The 17,993-nt window shown below is 34.9% G+C and overlaps 1 protein-coding gene across 4 annotated transcripts in view; it reads right to left on the bottom strand.

Annotated features, from left to right (window-relative positions):
• Nucleotides 1–3,131: 3,131 nt before the first annotated feature.
• Not3 (CCR4-associated factor Not3) overlaps nucleotides 3,132–17,993 on the bottom strand; it is a 42,483-nt gene continuing 27,621 nt past the window's right edge. For 3 of the 4 annotated variants that reach the window (XM_087351368.1, XM_087351370.1, XM_022080684.2), the window contains 4 exons: nucleotides 17,165–17,437; nucleotides 14,139–14,465; nucleotides 11,900–12,109; nucleotides 3,132–10,034 (listed from right to left, as the gene is read on the bottom strand). In XM_087351368.1, the coding sequence (XP_087207494.1) occupies nucleotides 9,936–10,034; nucleotides 11,900–12,109; nucleotides 14,139–14,465; nucleotides 17,165–17,437 (909 nt within the window). In that variant the 3' untranslated portion in view covers nucleotides 3,132–9,935. The remainder of the gene's footprint in view (nucleotides 10,035–11,899; nucleotides 12,110–14,138; nucleotides 14,466–17,164; nucleotides 17,438–17,993) is intronic. The other variant, XM_087351369.1, reaches the window with a different exon arrangement.

Raw genomic sequence — 17,993 nt, 5'->3', positions numbered from 1 at the left:
ATTCAAATAAGAGAACATTTGCTAACAAATGCTTGCAAACAGTTATCATGCCTCCTGTAAATTTCCTGATTTTTGGGAAGACTTCTGAAGGGATTCCACAATAAAATATTCTCATGTCTGACAGTTTAAAGGCACATTTTTAATGAATCAGTCTGTAGTTCAATTATGTCCATCTGAGGTTCAATAATATCATTGATGTCTACTTTGAAAAGAAAGTTTCACTGCAATGAGAGTGAAAATCATTGAATCTTGATGAGAACCCATTTTGAAACAGATAATTCTTGAAAAATTTGTCCTTTGGAACTGGCACAGCCACCAGTTATGCAGTGTCTCTAAAATGTATTTTGTTAAATATTCAGCCTTTGTAACTTCCAATTTAGTCCTTTCACCTACAGTTGAAATATGCTGTGTAGTTTCAAATACTGTTCCAGGAACTTTGTTACAATGACTGTAGCTGAAGCAAAATCAACAAAGACTTCAAATTATAAATGTATGAAATCTGAGAAACTAATGTCACAACAAAAACTAAACATGGAAACTTTTAAGTCTATTTCACAGGCATTGTTTGTTAGCTTTCAAACAGTTTTGACTACAAACCAATGTTAATTTTATAAAATTTCAGCTATTAATACCATAGTAATTTTTATATTGTTTGGTTAAATGTCATATAGTTTGAACAACAGAACAGTGTGCCTTTGCAATAATGTGATTTTTCATAGGCCTACTTCTAACAAATGTTTGATTAAAATATGTTTTACTATTGAGATACAAGGTTCTTATGGAGGCGAGGATGATCATGCTGTTCATCTGGATTTTGGCACTGTGTAGACTGATCAATAGATGTCAACACTTTGGAGAAACATACTGTCTCCTTCTTCAGGGTTGTAGGGTGACTGCCCTTATGATGGAGGCATTTAACACCTCTCAACAACTCAAAGACACCCATCTAATTTCTGATGGCTGTCATTAACATGATTTTTCTTGAAATATATATTTTCATTTCTGTATCAGCAGAAGTCAAGACCATATTTCATTACAACCCAGTTTGTGGTGCATAAATTTTAAATACTATCTTTCATACCAAATAATTTCCTGTATGGTACAGAAAATAAGTTATTTTCTTCTGTGGTTAGGCTACTTGTTGCCTGTGCTGGCCTCTAAATACTTTTTTCAGCATCCCTTCGGCTGCCTTCTAACTCTTTGTCCAATATGTTTAATTTCAAGCAATGTTTAGCAACCTGTCTACAATGATCTTAAAGTCACTCTCATTTTGTCATAATGGTCATAGATGTGTGCCAAGGAAAATGTAATTCCTTGGTACAATGTATTCTTATATCACAGCGCCTGAACTTGAATTTTTGCTCACCTCACTGTAAAGACTATAAAAATGTCCCAAAAATAAATGAATGAGTGATACAGATTTATTTAGTAATGGTTTCTTTCTTAAAAACATTTCTTTTCCACTATTTATGTTATTTGCTTCTCATACAAAAATTAGAAATTTCATCACAGTTGGCACTTGCTTCAAAGCATTAAAATGGTGTTGCCAAATTATATGCTGGTTTGTGATAGTGGTATTGATCTGTTTGTGTTGAGAAGCTTCTCTTGCACTCCTGTTTCATATGCTTTACTTATTCCCTTAATCAGAAATTCTGATCTTAAATGAATAATATTTACTGTAAAACATAGGCGTCATAAAAATTAGATATATTTCCTATCAGATCACAGAAATATTAACTTTAAAAGTACCAAACTTGTTTTAAATATTTACCTGACATTTTTGTGACTGTTATTTCATTCAGCAGAAAAATTAAATTCCTGTTTTTCTGTACAGCACAAAACTGCATCACTTTAAGACGTTTCCTATTTTGAACCATCATGTTAATATACGGTCATGCACATCATTCAATCAAGCATGAGAAGTTCATGAAGTGTTAACTGTAAAGTGATGGCCAGCACAGGATGAAAAAATTCTTCCCAAAAGCAGAGGTGGAAGTGGAACATTCATGTATAGTTCATATATTTTTGGAGTTTTAGATACATTGGCTGTGCTATATTTTTTGATCTAAAAGAGTTTGCTATTGTAGCCCCATTACCGTATTATTATGTAACAACAATCTTCAAAAGTTAAAGAAAAGTCTCTCCTACTTCCAATTTCAATCTTCCTAACATTAAACATGGGAAGTAAGAGGTCGAATAACCATTGTAGTTCTCAAGCAATCCAACCCTTTGATCAACACACTATATTTTTTGTTCCGACATTACTTTGTGTGTGGAAGTTAAAATATTTTAGCACAGAAATTAATTACCATATATTTAAAAATGGAGTCAGATAAGAGATGAAAAAACATATTGCCAATTTTAAAATGTTACCTCAGCCTTGCTTAACTCAACATTTCATTGTAGAAACTTACCTGATATTATACACTTACTGTGTTGATGTAACTTTTTTTTTAGCATAGTGCCTGAATGTGATTAAAACAAGGCTGGAAAGGTGTATTCTGAATACACACGTTCTCTGCATATTCTAAATTACATCAATTATCTTACTCAAACAACTTTCATTCCAAACAACACAAATTCCATGGCCTTAAAATCTTCTTTAAGTACTGTAAATCAAAAATAAAACATCATAAGGAACCTTAGCTCTCTTGTAATGTACAAGACTCATATGCATGGGCAATAGGATTGATTCCTGGTCAAGTCAATTTTTTTTCCGTGCTGTTGTCATGTATTATTTTACATTACACAATATATTACATTATCTTACCAAAGTTTTGTATTCTCAGAAAATCCATAACCATACATCACTGTATGGCCCTACTGCAAGTGGTGCTAATGTCGGCCCTACCTCACAAGTTTGTTTATCAGTCATGTTGGTATTACTGAGTCTATGATGATTGAAAAGCATAATTCTAGGGTAGTCCCCAATGTCTTAACATCCATACCAAATTTATTTGAAATCTGTCCAATGGTTCTCAAGTTCAATCATGTGGACAAATGGAGGAACAGACATGACCAGCCTCATATTTGTTCATTTCATGCATATCATGCAAAGAACATATAATAACTGTAATTAAGGAGGGAAATTTATGGAAATTGTACTTTATCACTCAAATGAAAGCCTCTGATACACTGACAAAAATCATTGTATTTTGTCTCAGGTTACCATTTCTTGTTTTCTGCTCAGATCTCTCAACTGCACTCAAATGTTATTGAATGTTTATGATCAAAGTAACCTTCATTTCTTTTTAGTACTGGATAATACCATTACAAATGTTTCATGAAACAATGACACTGCTCCAAGAGGTCTTTAGAAATTATAGTATCACACAATCATGATCCTTGGAGTTATTTCGTTTCCTTGGCACAAAACTGTAACTCATTAATTCTTCACACCTGGGCTATATAACTGCACAGAATATTTAAAATATCCACAATTTTACTACATGTGTGCCAAAGTACTACAGGACCATGACCAATACAGAGTAAAAATAATCCTTCAGATTTAAAATGCCAAAATGTATCAAAATTTCACTAATGCTTACTGCAATGATAAAAATAGTAATAATCAACAAAAACTTACGGCATTCCTATGACCTATGAGATAAGGGTAAAAATTTGCGAAATTGTATGGTCTGAGATGAGCATTCACTGCAAAAGCTTTATCAAAAATATTTAAAAAATTAATGTTGTGTGACATGGAAGAAAATGAATGCAAACAAGCAAAACCCAACCTCCAGAGCTGTTTAATATGTTGTGGATATTTTATAATTTCCATCATTCTCCTCAGCATTATTCAATAATGAGGCACAATAAAGAGAAAAATCACAGCTAGTTTTGCCAGGTTGGATCACAGTGTTCAAATATACACAATACAGGTTCCAACTTCAGAATTCAACATTCCACATTCACTCACTAAAATGCAACCTATGTCACATTCACTCTAAGAGCAATGCCATTGTTCAAAATTATAACCAAATGGCTAGACATGTGGCACAAGCAAAATTATATAGATACCAATCATACATTTTCAAAACTTTTCTCATTCTTCTGTTCTGTGGATTAACTATATTTCTGTAATTCCATAAGACTAGAAAATGTCAGGTTCTTAAGTTTTACCCAAATTTTATTTTCTTACTACTAATGAAATAATTTATTACTGCAGCATCATGTATAAAAATTCTGAAAATGAAATGAAAACTAAAGGCAAATTTCAAGCTGGACAAGTATGAACACATTATAAACATATGATTGGTACTCTTCAGTAAACATCTGAGGTCTTATGTGCAAAATGGAGATGGGGTCAACTGCCTGGGACCCCACCTTTGTGTAACATTAATTGTTTATGGTATCCATCTGTGGTATATAATTATATATGTGCTCTGAGTTTAAATTAAAATATAATTTAATACTTGTACATTGTAGCATTATCAGCATTTTTAATGTTTTCAATATGAAATTTTAGTTATTAACAAATAAAAAAACATTTATATAAGACAATTCTAGTGTACATCTCTCAATACAGTCAGTCAAAATTTAAGAAAGACTTGTGGTTGAAAACAATTGCAAATAAACCAATCAATACTTGAATTTCGATATGTGAATACAGATGCTGCGAAAATGATATTATATGGAAAAGGGATGCGGTTCTGAGATCATGCCATACTCACTTCTGTCAGGGCTTCTACATCACTTTTCGGATCCCATATCTAAATGAAACAAACACTTTTTTAAACAATAACCACTTGCATATTTATCACTCCATATTATGTGCACCTTAAGATGCTGGAACCAAATTCAACAGAATAAGAAAAATAATTATCCTGTAGGCACATAAATAGGAACTTACAAAATACACTCACAGGGCAATGAAGATAAGAGTGTTTTTTAAGACCTTGTCAATCAGGACAAGTATATATATATGAAGAAACATTTGGGAAATTAAAGTTTTATATATAAAAATTGGTGTCATATTTACATTCTTAGAACTTCCTTGAACCTCCAGTCAAGTAAAAATAGAAATTGATCCAAGTCTTCTACAACCTCAGCCAAATTTCACTTGCATTATGTACTTTGGTCAAGACAACATAATATGCAGACATATCACTGTTTTTTAAGAAAACATAAATTGTTGAATTGCTTTATGGTAGTAACACAGTTCTAGAGTGGTTCAAGAATCACTGACATTCCATACAAATACAATTTTAGTTAGCTTTACAACAAACCTGAAACAGCAATCCATGTCTTTAAGTTATACCTTGGAGGATACAATCTTTTACCTATCAAAAGATGCAAGCTATTTTATTCAAGGACTGAATAAACCAGTTAAAGTGTGGACTTCACCTACTGTCAGTTGATTATCATCAAATCACAGTGTTTCAAAAGATGGCTCATCCTTCATCTTCAGGTGTTGAAAGGAGAGAGGGCAGGCACCTGAAGAGACAGGAAGACCCTATAAAACATCGTGATTTGTTAATAACAATCAGCTTGTGGTGGATAAAGTTCAAAACAAAGAAATCAGTAATACAACTGCTGTCAAACATTTAAAGAACAGATAACGTGAGATATTGTTTCACATGTCCACTAAGAACAAAAATGTTGATCTGTGCTTCAGTGTTTTCTGCTTTACTGGCTGCATATATTATTTTATGAAACATTGTAACAAATGCTGACATGGTGGATCAGAATTACTAGCACTATTTATAAGATGATGGGAATTAAAAGTATATTATTTTCTATCTACAAGTTACTGGATATTTCACACCAATGCAACTGATGAAAATATGGGAAGAATGACAACAGTCTTAACTGCAGCTTACTATGCATATGAATTGTATTAAATTTTAAAAAGATATACTACAAGATTTCGTGTGTTGGACGTGTTACTAAGACACTGAACGACCATGGATAAAAAAAATAATTTTATTAATAAGTCTGTCTATATTTGAAAAATTAAGAACTGATTATTTTCACTTCACATTTCCAACAATTTAATAATATTTTATAAAACAGTACTATTTGTTTACATAATTCAAATAGTATATTGTGTTATAAAGTATACATTACTAATCATTGGAGTGCAGATATAAAGTCTCAATGAAATGTACAGATTGCTACTGTAAAAGATATTTAAGATTCATTAAAATTAATATGGATGTGTAATTAGTACAGGTATTATAGGAATTCAAACATGAAGATGGCTGGCTGTATTTTGAGTTGTGCAATGCTGTGTAGTCTGGTAGAGTTTACCAACATTTCAGTGGTACTTGTTGCCTCCATCATTAGCACAATGATGAAGGCAGAAACGTTAGTAAACTACTACCAGACTACATAACATTACAACCCAGGATACAGTCATTTTCATACTTGCTGCTGTGAAAAACTCAAATCCTACAAATTAACTAATGTCTGCAAGCCCATCTACAGTCAGGATTCAACAGGTAAAATTTGTGAAGTGTCTGCTAAAGTTTGTACATGCATTTTGTGATTCTGTCACAAAAGCAGTTTTTCTAGTTTTGCTTATAAAACACTGTTAAGTAAAGTTCTGATGTAAGAATTCCTGTAAGACACTATTTTGTAAATGAAGCTATGAAAATGGTTGCAGCTTGTCAATAATTAAATTCATGTAGATATAATGCATCTCTTATGAATAAATAACAAAACTTATTACTCACAAGAGCACCTATAAGTACTTTGAACATTATTTTAATACTTTCTCCACATAAGACCAATTCCTTGTTTCTAGATTTGCATGTCATTTGACCTCATCTATTCTGATAAGTATTATACACCTGAGTGACAAAAAAAATATAGCAAACTCAATCAAAATCGGTTTTCACACAAAATGTAATTTATCTAATGCACATTTATAGAACTTTTAGTCCAGTTCAAATAAGATGGATGTAAACATTTAACAAACTTCAATTTAACTGTATTACTAATATCTGAATTTTAAGTAGACCATTGTGTTTACTGTCAGCTTCAAGTGTGGATAATTGGATTACAACTTATAATATGAAATGGGAACTACAAACTAATCAATGATAGGGCATGACACTGGGAAAAATCATCAGCCACTTGCCTACATCATTGGTATATAAGGAATAAGTTATTACAATAACCTGGTATGCAATCTTTCTCATTCAGTTAAAATGACCAAAGGATAAAAATAATTCCTGATTTCCTCTCATACTTTCACTTTATAAAACTTGCAGTATGGCTGTCAAACCAAGTTTAGGGGCACTATTATATTAAATCTCCATAAGTTCTACATTATATGAAGTAGTGACTTATTCTTGGCCTTTTATGGCAATTTCAGGTTCAATTATATTGTAATACTGCTGCTACAAATATCAAAGTTCTTTAATAAGCCTGCAGACCATGTTTCATAGCACTTACATGAAAAATAAGGTAAAACGAGCTTTGAAAAGCATGGATTTTTCTTTCAGGTTAATTGTTGAAAAAATATACATTTCACATAAAATAAAACTGCTCTTTTATAGCCCACATGGGTTCGCATGAAATACAACAACAAACACTATACATTACAGCAAACCTTATCACAATGTCTCAGTTTTGATGGAACCCTTTTAATTTGTAACTAAGAAAGAGATATCTCAGTGTTTTTCATTATAAGGATTTGTAGCTACATTTTATATGAAACTGTACCACTAATATATATACACTACTCAAAATTTAGTAATAATATCAAATGTGTGATCCCTCAACTAGAGAAATCTTTTACGAATATTACTTCTGTATAAAATACAATTCAAGAAAAAGCAAATGAAATAAAACTATGCCAAACTCACTGGGTTCCACCCATTAAAACTTTCTGGAATTTTACTTATTTAGTTCACCTTGAAACTTGTTTCATGCCATCCCATCGAGCATAAACAACACCTGTTTTATAATATACAAACAAGAATATTAGCGAGAGACATTATAATAAAACAAAGCAGTTTTATTGTCTGAAATTTCTATTGACTGAAAGATCTGTTCTTGAAGTCAGTAATTCCTAGTGCAAAATATGACCTCAAGCAAAGACAGCTCCATGAACAATGACATAAATCAGTATAAATCCTGGGTCTAACTTCCATAATGGTAATGTTTGTTGTAACATAAACATACTTGATCTTCATTCAAGAGCTCCAGCTTTTTTTTACTTGGATCCTCAGCTTCAGAACCCCTGACAATCAAGCACAGCCAGGGAAGAGAGGGGGAGGGATTACTGAAATCATTATTGAGCAAACTGCACATTGCCTCAACAACAGACTGGTTCTTAAATTGGATGTGACCAGTCTGAGCCTTTGCTCCCCATGAGGAAGGGAAGCATCTTTTCTTAACTAGTGCTTCAAGGTATATGTAAATGCCATTAGTTTCCAGTACTGTAATACTGGCATAAAGACCTAAAGGAATTGGGACTGGAGTATACTACAATAAAATAAACATGGGAACACAATGTGTAAATGCATCAAACACTCAACTCTGTGGAATACAATCTACAATCGTCTTGCCTGATTCAAACTGTTGAGGATATGGAAGATTGGCACCAAGAAAAAAGTAACAGAAATGCATTTGGAGGAACCCAAATCCAACATTTTCGACATAACAGAATAGAATATACATGTTCAAAGATACGAATGCCATTTACACAGATATCATTCAGTAATAACTACTTCACTACTGAAAAACAATATCTGTTAAATGGCTTTCCTTTCAAGAACACTTACAGATTTTTTAACAAATTAAAATATTGCAAATGAATTTCTCTGAAAGCTGAATGATGGTATTAAAAGGTTGGGTCCCAGGTCATTATTACAAAGAAATTCTAATATTCACTCTGAAATGTTTTGATGAACGTAGAGACCTATTTTTTTCATTCTTTTCATTTTTTTAAACAACAATGTTTTGTATGCATTAATTATGAAATTCCCTGAACATTCAGCTGCTATTTTAAAACAAAGTCCACCACAACCTAGTACCCGCTGACCCCACACCTCTGCTTCTGCATTCCACAGAGCATGAAGCAATTCTTGTCAACGTGCAAAATAATAAATGTAATCCATATTTTCTTCCATAATCATTATTATTATTAATTATTCTACACAAATAGCTCTGTACAGATCATTAATTATTTTATACCATTTTCATGTACTTTTTACAAAAGTGAAAACTAACACAAGTACTTTGCACGTGCATGAATGGCATCAGAATGCTCAGTGCAGAACACAGAGGCCAGGTGAATGGAGAAGCAAAGTGGGCACACCAATCAAATATCTGTCTCGTTGTCTTCTCCTTCATCCTAGCCAATATTTGTACTGGTATTTTTCACCTTGAAAATGTGATACTGTTTTAATCTTTTTTAAGTTGCACCACCACTAGATCTTAGGAAAATAAATCACAAACTACAACAGCTGTTGCATCGACTTCTTAGTAAGAATCTTCTTTGTAGAAAGAGGATGTGCAAGCCCTCTACTCAAAGAAATGTGACGAGCGATGGGGCAATGATGGATGTCTCTACAGGACTGCACCATTGACTATTGATTCTTTCCAAGAAATATCATCATTCTACACTTTGTACACTAGTAACTCACTGTCTTACTGACTCACTTGGTGTCTCTTTCCTCTCACACCACCACACAAGTGACTTGAGAGATCGTCCTAGCACCATCAGGAAACATGTTCCAGCTGGATACTCAGTAAAGTTAATGAACAAAAAGATTCTTAAAAATGATAACCTGTACCAAAACAATGTATTTTTCTCTTTCCCCTGGAGACTTATGGTGGGATATATAAATCCTGTCGAGCCAGATGTGAGAGGACAAAAAAAAAAATGTTCTATACAATATCACTTGTGGACATATCCGTCTAGGGGAAAACGGAAAATCCCACTCTGGCAGATTCTTATTATCTTATCAGTTCAGTTCAATTCAGTTCAGGTCTCGATCTTCTAAGTACTTGTATTCAAACATAAAACCTTCCTTCTTCCTTTGGCCCCACTTTTCATAGTCGAAGTATATATATGTTCCCTGAAAGAAAAGAAAAACAGTAAGGTACATTCATTTGTCAGCTCATAATGCTGCATAACAAAACTAAACTATATGGACATTATAAAATTATTATTAAAGTGAATACAGAATAGGTCATCGGACACTTTTGATGTAGCAATCATCACTTATGAGTTGCAAATAAGAAAGTAATAAACTGGAATTGTCCCTTATGTACATGACAGCTAGTGCAGAAATTAATCAACATGCAACAAATTTACACTAGTAAGCTTCAAGCCACATTTTAGCAGCTGAAGATGGAACATATTCAAAATTATATTTTGCATGAACTAGAATTATTCTGTACATGTGAAAAAGTTCCTTCCATGTAAGACATATTTATGGAGCACACATGGCTATCATCAGAGGAAAATTCAACAAATGATTTGAGTTTGTAAAGATGCCTCTAAATTAAATCAGAATCCATAAATAAAACACATTTTAAATTCAAACTGCTGCATCTGGACCAGTGAAAAAGCAAAGGCAGATATGTTGGTGGTTATACCGAGGCATGGCCCTTCTGCATTGTGCAAACACTGTGTTGGTTGCTGCCTTTTCTAATCTGTCAGCCGCGATGACAGTAAGGCAGTAGCAACACCATGAAGTGATGTTCACTTATCTGCATTACAAGAGATACTGTAAATGTTCCCCCACTGGCTTGACTAAAATCCTCACAATTTTGAAACCGAGTTCTTCTGTTTGTAGACTGGTTTGATAGATTTTAGGTTTAAAATATCTTCAATGACTGAAGACATCAGTTACAGATAATAAAGTCTGGATACTAGATCACATGGACACAAAGAACAGACAACTGTTTTTTGAAGGCATAGTTTCAATAATGTTGTAGCAGTTCTTGTAGTTCCTTTTGACACTTTTGTTTCTTGCACAAGGAGGTTAAGAGTCTTATGTTCAAGCCAAACCCAACTCCTCTTCTGTTAATACTCAATGCTGAATATTCTTTGGTGCCCTGTGTATCAACACACCAACTGTTCTTACTTTATTGATTTGATCTTGTATAGTGTTTCTGGGGTGAGCATAAACCCTGTACAATTCTCTTCTGAATTTCTTCTTGACTTCCTAGCAGAGTTACACTTCATGTAAGATTCATACAAAGACATTCATTACTCTTGTGTAAACTTATCCATTTTCTACATGGAGTGTAACTTGCACAACAGAGTCACACATGAATACTCAAACTTCCTCTTTATCATTACTGTTGACTCATCAGGGCAACATCCACTTCTTGCTGCAGTATTACCGAGTGTAAATGTTATGCCCATGCACAGAAGTCAAAATATCTCCCAGTACTTAACAGACACTTATAATTTATTAAAGCTATGAGAGACTGAAATGTGTACGCTCTGCTGTATCAGGTACATATGTGTTACTCTGAGTAAGATAAAACTTTTAATATGGATTTTATAAAAAAACAATAAATTCATATCACAATGGACCGCCACGGTGGTCTAGCTGTTAGAACGCTGGCCTTGTAATCCTGGGGTCCCGGGTTCGATTCCCGGCGGTGCCCGAATTTATAACTTGTGTTGGGCAACACGGAGTTTTCCTCCGGGACTTCCCCGGTTTCTCCGTGGCATTCCAACAATTACTCCATACTCCATACACACAGAAGACGGCAATGGCAAACCACTTCTGTTATCACCTGCCTAAAAACATATATGAACAGGTCCCAGTCCGAGAAAAGGATGGAAGGATCCTGTTCATAATATGTTGCCAACCTCCTGTAAAGGAGACGGCGTAATAAAGAAGAAGATATCACAATATTACACATAAAGAAATTCCCAGAAAAAATTACATTCTATTAACAAATATGATAATGTACTATGTACCTGCTCGTACTCCTCGTTGATGATCTTGGGTTCCTCATGGCGCTGGAACCACATCATATACTTTGTGTGGAACCTCCAGCTCTGCTTTTTAAGGGCCTTGGCTGCCAGGTACTGTGCCTTGGTCCCCTCCATGTAGTAAAAGATGAAGAAGAGAGTCTCCGTCGACAATCGCTGGAAAAACTCCACTGTATCCGAGTGTGGCAGTGGAACCTATTGCAGATCATTCATGTTAGCCTGTCCACTAAATGAATGTGCATTACACTTATTCCTTATATGAATACAGCATTTAACCTTTATTGTATGGGAACTGGGGATTTAAAGACCCGTACTATGGGGCTGCCAACTTGACTCTGGGGTTAATGGTTTACTACATACAGAGCTTCTCTACTTTTTCTGATACACATAATGGTAAAACAGCTGGTCTCTTATCTGCCTCTTAATATACAGTAAAAATAATACACTTCAAATTTAATTACCATCAGCATGTCTACACAGTTTATGTTATAATAACCGCCTTCATATCAGGTTTCTAGACAACAATTTTGCAGGCATTTCACAACTCCTGTGCATGCTATATGCTTCATTCATCTTACTCTCCTTCACTTGAGCAGTGTAAAAATATTTGGTGAAGCTCCTCTTCCTGGAGTCATTCTGGGACACAAAAATAAAGATAAAAATCCTGGCACCCATAAGTGAAATGAATGAATGCATGCAGTTTTATCTGTAGTCCACCAATTTAATGAACAATCGTGGTTCCCACTACAATTTTTTTGTTATAAATATGTACCACACACCATGTACACATTACTCCTTTGGCAGAATGAAGTGCTACATTCCATTTTGTCTAAAACTGGTCCCAAATGCCCCATTTTGCTAGTCACTTTGTCTACACACACTGAAGTCTGAAGATATGTCACAGCATTTGTGGGGACACAGTTACAGATGTAATTAGTTGCTTGAAATGAAGGAAATCTGCTGCTCTTCATTTTTAAGGCAAATCTGCGCCCAAGTCCTAGCACATATGAGCAACATAACCAGACTGTTAATTCAAATAAGATTCATGTCCAGTTAATGCATTTTCTTCTTATGCTATTGCTTTTCTTTATGTCTTCATCAAACTAACATCATCAGCATCCAGCATACACCAGTAAAGGATGCCCATACAATAATTGTAACTGGAATTATTCAAGCTGTCACCGTTTTCTTTAAACTTCCTAATAGCATGTTCATAAATAAACCTGGAAAACTACAATGATAAAGCATTTCCTTGTATCAGGCCATTCAGGAAAGGAAACGCATCTGACAAATGTTTACATACGCAGACCCTACCACAGCTTTTGTTCAAACACATTTTAGTTACCGTAACTAGCTCTAAAAATGAATCAAATTCAATGATGATATAAAATATGCCATCACCCTTGGTGGATTAGTGGTTAGCATGCTCGCCACTAGACCCAAGGTTCGTGGATTCAAACCTGGCAGAGGTCGATGGATTTTTAAGGGTGATAAAAATCGATAGTACAACTTCCTTCGGAGGGGACGTAAAGCCAGCGGTCCCATGTCATAGATTTACAGCATGTAAAATACTTTACAAGCATGAACAAGATGTTTCATAAGGAAAATTCAGTGGCCATTTCTCACCCATGCCTCTCCTGATTCTCTACTAGATGTCTCTAGAAGAAAAATCAGGATTGAGTAGAAATTGTACAGTGGCAGTGGGCTGGTCACTCACTATTCACACTTCAAAGACAAGGAAACCTCCCACACGGGAGGAGGCCAAGGCCTGAACTTGGGCTGTAGCGCTATTGGATGGATGGATGGATGGATAAAATATGCCTCTTCCAACTGAATAATAGGCTTTCTTGAAGTCCAGATATACTGTCAGATTGTGTTCCCATTTCTTTTCCAGTGTCTGATAAATGCAGAATATCAGACGAACCGTTATATGTTAAAACCCATGCTCATGATCCCAATAATTCTGCATGTGTAAGAAGTTAAACCTAATGGAAGAATGCTGAATAAAACCTTGTATATAGTCAAAAACAGTGATAGTCCTCACTAAGAACTACAATCAATTTTATCCCCCTTATTATAAACAGAGACAATAATAGCCCCCTTACACTGTTCTGGCAGTTCTTGCCTATTGAAAATGTGTACAAAATAATTATTTCTTTTAATATCTTCCAGACTCCTTTGACTTTCACAAACACTATTGATGTAACTGTGGCTTTTAGATCACCTGATGGTAATAAAGAGGTGTAGGGACGGGATTGCGTGGAAGGTAAGTCCGCAATCTTTCAGAGTCAGATGGGTGTGGCATGTGGTAAAATGCAGCCTCCATCATCTGGAATTGACACTGGTGTTCCTTCTGGAGTGGTACTGGACCCAGTGGTGCAACACCTAGTAGTGGAGGGATGTGTGCTTCTGACGTTACTGACTGCTGCTGCTGCTGTTGCAATTTGCTGTCAAACAACCCTCGGGCTGGTTCTGATGGTGGTATCTCCAAACCAGCACGATCAATAACTTGTTGTGCTATGACCTTCAGAGATGACATACCCTCAGGAACCTATAACAAAAGGAACACTTTGTTAAAAATTATACAGTGGCTTTTGACACTCTACAAATGGTAAATATAAAATACAATATATGATTATTTAAGGGTTATGTTTTGCAACGTTCAGAGTTCAAACATGTAAATGGCTTGCCTGAAATGAACGATAAGCAAAAGTAAATCAAAAGCTGTGAATGTAGGGGATTCTGCCATTACTCCTATCAGAGATCTGGGGGGAAAGGGAGGTAAATAAATGGTGATGAAGGTCTTAGGCAGATGGAAGCACTCTACACAATGCTTCCATCTTCCACGGAAGGATGTTCGATACAGCTTCTTCCTGATCATGATATTATATGCCCAATATTATAATCATATGAAGTAAAGAGAAAACATGAAAGTTCAGGCTATGTACTGGTCATATCCAAGATAAGTGACATTCCTACAATGTAGTTTTCTTCACTTCTTACCAGTGGACACAAACATGGTACTTCATGCAAATGGTTAAGTGTACAATTAATGCAATTCCACACTGAAAATATGCATGTCTCAGAACAAACATCAACTTATACATTCAGTTCAGACAATACACAATAATGTATTTCAATGAGCAAAATTAACAGTGGTAAGAATTACAATGATGCCAATATTTTACAGTCTGCTTTTATTTTTATCTGCTTATCCACAACAAAAGTAATAATCATTACCATAATTCTTTTCAGTATTAGGCATATTGAGATCTATTACTAATGTTGCAAAAGATTTAGTAAATTATACTACAATAAAAGAAAAAAAATATTCAGGTCATGTCATCTTCCATGCATTACACTGTCACAGGCATATGCTGAAATTCTTGTCCTTAGGTTTTCACTGACATTCTATGTACAACTTCAGATTTCCAGAATGAGCTGCATTAAATGCTGAAAATTATCCAATGTTTTGGTAAATATTGCATACTATCTTCAGGATGAGTGTAATGGTTGGGTGTTTTTGTTAGTCATATAGGCAGACAGTAGGTGCAGGGCAAGGTGACACAAGAGGTGATGAAATAAGCCATGGTGACGTGGATGAGGTTCATGTCTGAAAGCCAAAGTTATACATATTATGCTGCTGATACTATCAAAGGACATACACAGCAGAAGGAAAAATAAATTGTGACAGTGAATGTCTGTAGAACAAACACCAGAATAACAAAATTGTTAGTATCATAAAAAACAATGTATCCTTACCCCATTATCTTTCAATGTTATTTAGCATCATGCAAAAATATTCCAGTATAGTCATTACAATAAAAATATTGAGAAAGCACAATAAAAACTCATTAAAAAGGGAGAAAAGTCAGAAATCCACACAAAAATACATATCTAAATAACGTAAAAAACACACTCCTTTTATTTTGGAATGTAACTCTTCCGAATCTAACAACTGGCAATGCTATATTAATTATTACTCACTGGAAAGTATAGCTGGAAAGTGTCATTTGGGAAAAGTTCAATTGTGGTCAGTCATACAGTAGCAATGCTGTTCAGCTTCCCAACGTCAAATGGTCAACAGTTATATGTACAATTTTAGAAAGACAATGAAGGAAAGAAATGAAAGAGGAATTACACATGGACTACCTAAATTAAAATGAAGTTCTAAAACCCTCTTCTGAGCCTTCATAACAGTGCTACAAATCCATAAGATTAATTATTTTAACCATGCTGCACATCATTTTCTCACAATTTTCCTGAAGTAATGCAATTTTAAAGTAAAAATATGAGAAATATCTCAGTATTCTTTTTTTAAATGTAATAAAATATTTTTTGCACAACTTTAAAATCTTAAAACTAGGTGGCGGCAGCACCACGCAGACTAACAAAAATGTGTTTCAAAGCTCTGTGAATGAAGTCAAATGTTGCAGCAAAATACAGAGAGAGTCAAAAGTATGTTCACAAACTTCATGTGTGTGTGTGTGTGTGTGTTCCAGGATCAAAAATAAGAAAAAAATCTTCCTATGAACATAGGTCACAAATGTTTCATTTTCGAAATAATAGCCAAAAATAAGTTTCAATGAATGACTTTATGTATTCAGAACAGGGATTTTCTTTCTGCAATATTGGCCCAGCACACTTTTCCTGTCGCGTAAGAGATCATCTCAATGAACAGTACCCTCAGCGATGGATTAGACACGGTGGCCCAGTAGCATGGCCACCAAGGTCACCTGATCTGACTCTATTGGACTTTTAACTGTGGGTCACTTGAAGTCCGTCGTTTATGCAACACCCATAAACAATGAAGATGACCTATGGGAACGTGTGCGGAATGCGTGCCAGATGATTCGAGGAGACCCTGGTGCGTACGAACGAATCCGCCAGTCTTGTGTATGTCATGCTCAGGCAGGTGAGGAGAATGGAGGAGTAACCTTTGAGCATCTGTTATAAAGAAACATCCCTGTCCTTATACTTGGCAATAAAGGCATACACTGAAAATTATTTTTGGCTATTATTTTGAAAAAGAAACATTTTCGACCACATGCTAATAGGAACACTTTTTCTTCTTTTTGATCCAGGAACATGCACACAAAGTTTGTAAACATACCTTTGACTCGCCCTATATTATCTTTTGAAGTGAACTAGAGTCAAATGAATGCTTGTTCAACTTCAGTAAAATATTGCAGTAATAGGGTTAAAAATGTAATTTTACTTGACCCCTGGTTGAGAATTCCATATAATGACCTTTGACGTGATGGGCCCATTTAACGTAGGCAAAATGGAACCCTGATGTGTGGGTTGTGGGGGTTGCTGCTGCTGGGCAGGCGATGGAGTTGTCGTGCCCGCTGTGGGGAGAGGTGACGGTGCACTGCTTACTGATGAAGGTGGGGATGATGAGTTATGTTGATGATGATCCATCGAGTTGACCAGACACTGCTGTTGTTTGGCAGTTTGTTGGGACAGTGCAGAGACCAGTTGGCTACCCGTTGTAACATTTCCACCCTGTGATGTCAACATCTGAATCACATAATATTTTGTGAGGCAACAGAAACCCATACTGTGAGTGAACAGTGAAGTGTTAAATTACTAAAATTAATAATATGTAAATAACAAATAAGGGTGTGTTTCACTCAAATTTATCACTTCATCAGACACTAATTATTTGCAATATTCTGTAATTCAGTGGTCTTCATTGTTGAGAGAAATTCAATGTTGTAAAGCCAACACCACCCTCAGTTCTTACTTACCGAACATTTCAAGCAGAATTTCAGGTTCTCATAGCAGTGAGTATGAAGATGGCTGTCTTCTAGGTTGCAGTGCTGTGCAGTCTGGCAGACACTTACCAATGTTTCAGAGATATTTGCTAACTCCATCATCAATACCCTGATGATGGAGACTCCAAATATCTCTTAAATGTCTGCAAACTTCTACAGACTACATGGTACTAAAACCCAGAAAAAAACAATCTTCAACAATACTTAAACTCTTATGATGGTTAGATTAGTTGGCCAGAGCACTATCATCAAATATGTTTGAAAGGGTATTTTACAATAATCAGTGAATGATGGGAATA

This window comes from Zootermopsis nevadensis, unplaced genomic scaffold, assembly GCF_977971745.1.
Source record: "Zootermopsis nevadensis isolate Lab colony 2312 unplaced genomic scaffold, Znev_1.0 Znev_ptg000019l, whole genome shotgun sequence".
Taxonomy (NCBI): domain Eukaryota; kingdom Metazoa; phylum Arthropoda; class Insecta; order Blattodea; family Termopsidae; genus Zootermopsis; species Zootermopsis nevadensis.
Note: the sequence above shows the minus strand (reverse complement) of the source record. Positions and strands in the feature narration are given on the sequence as shown.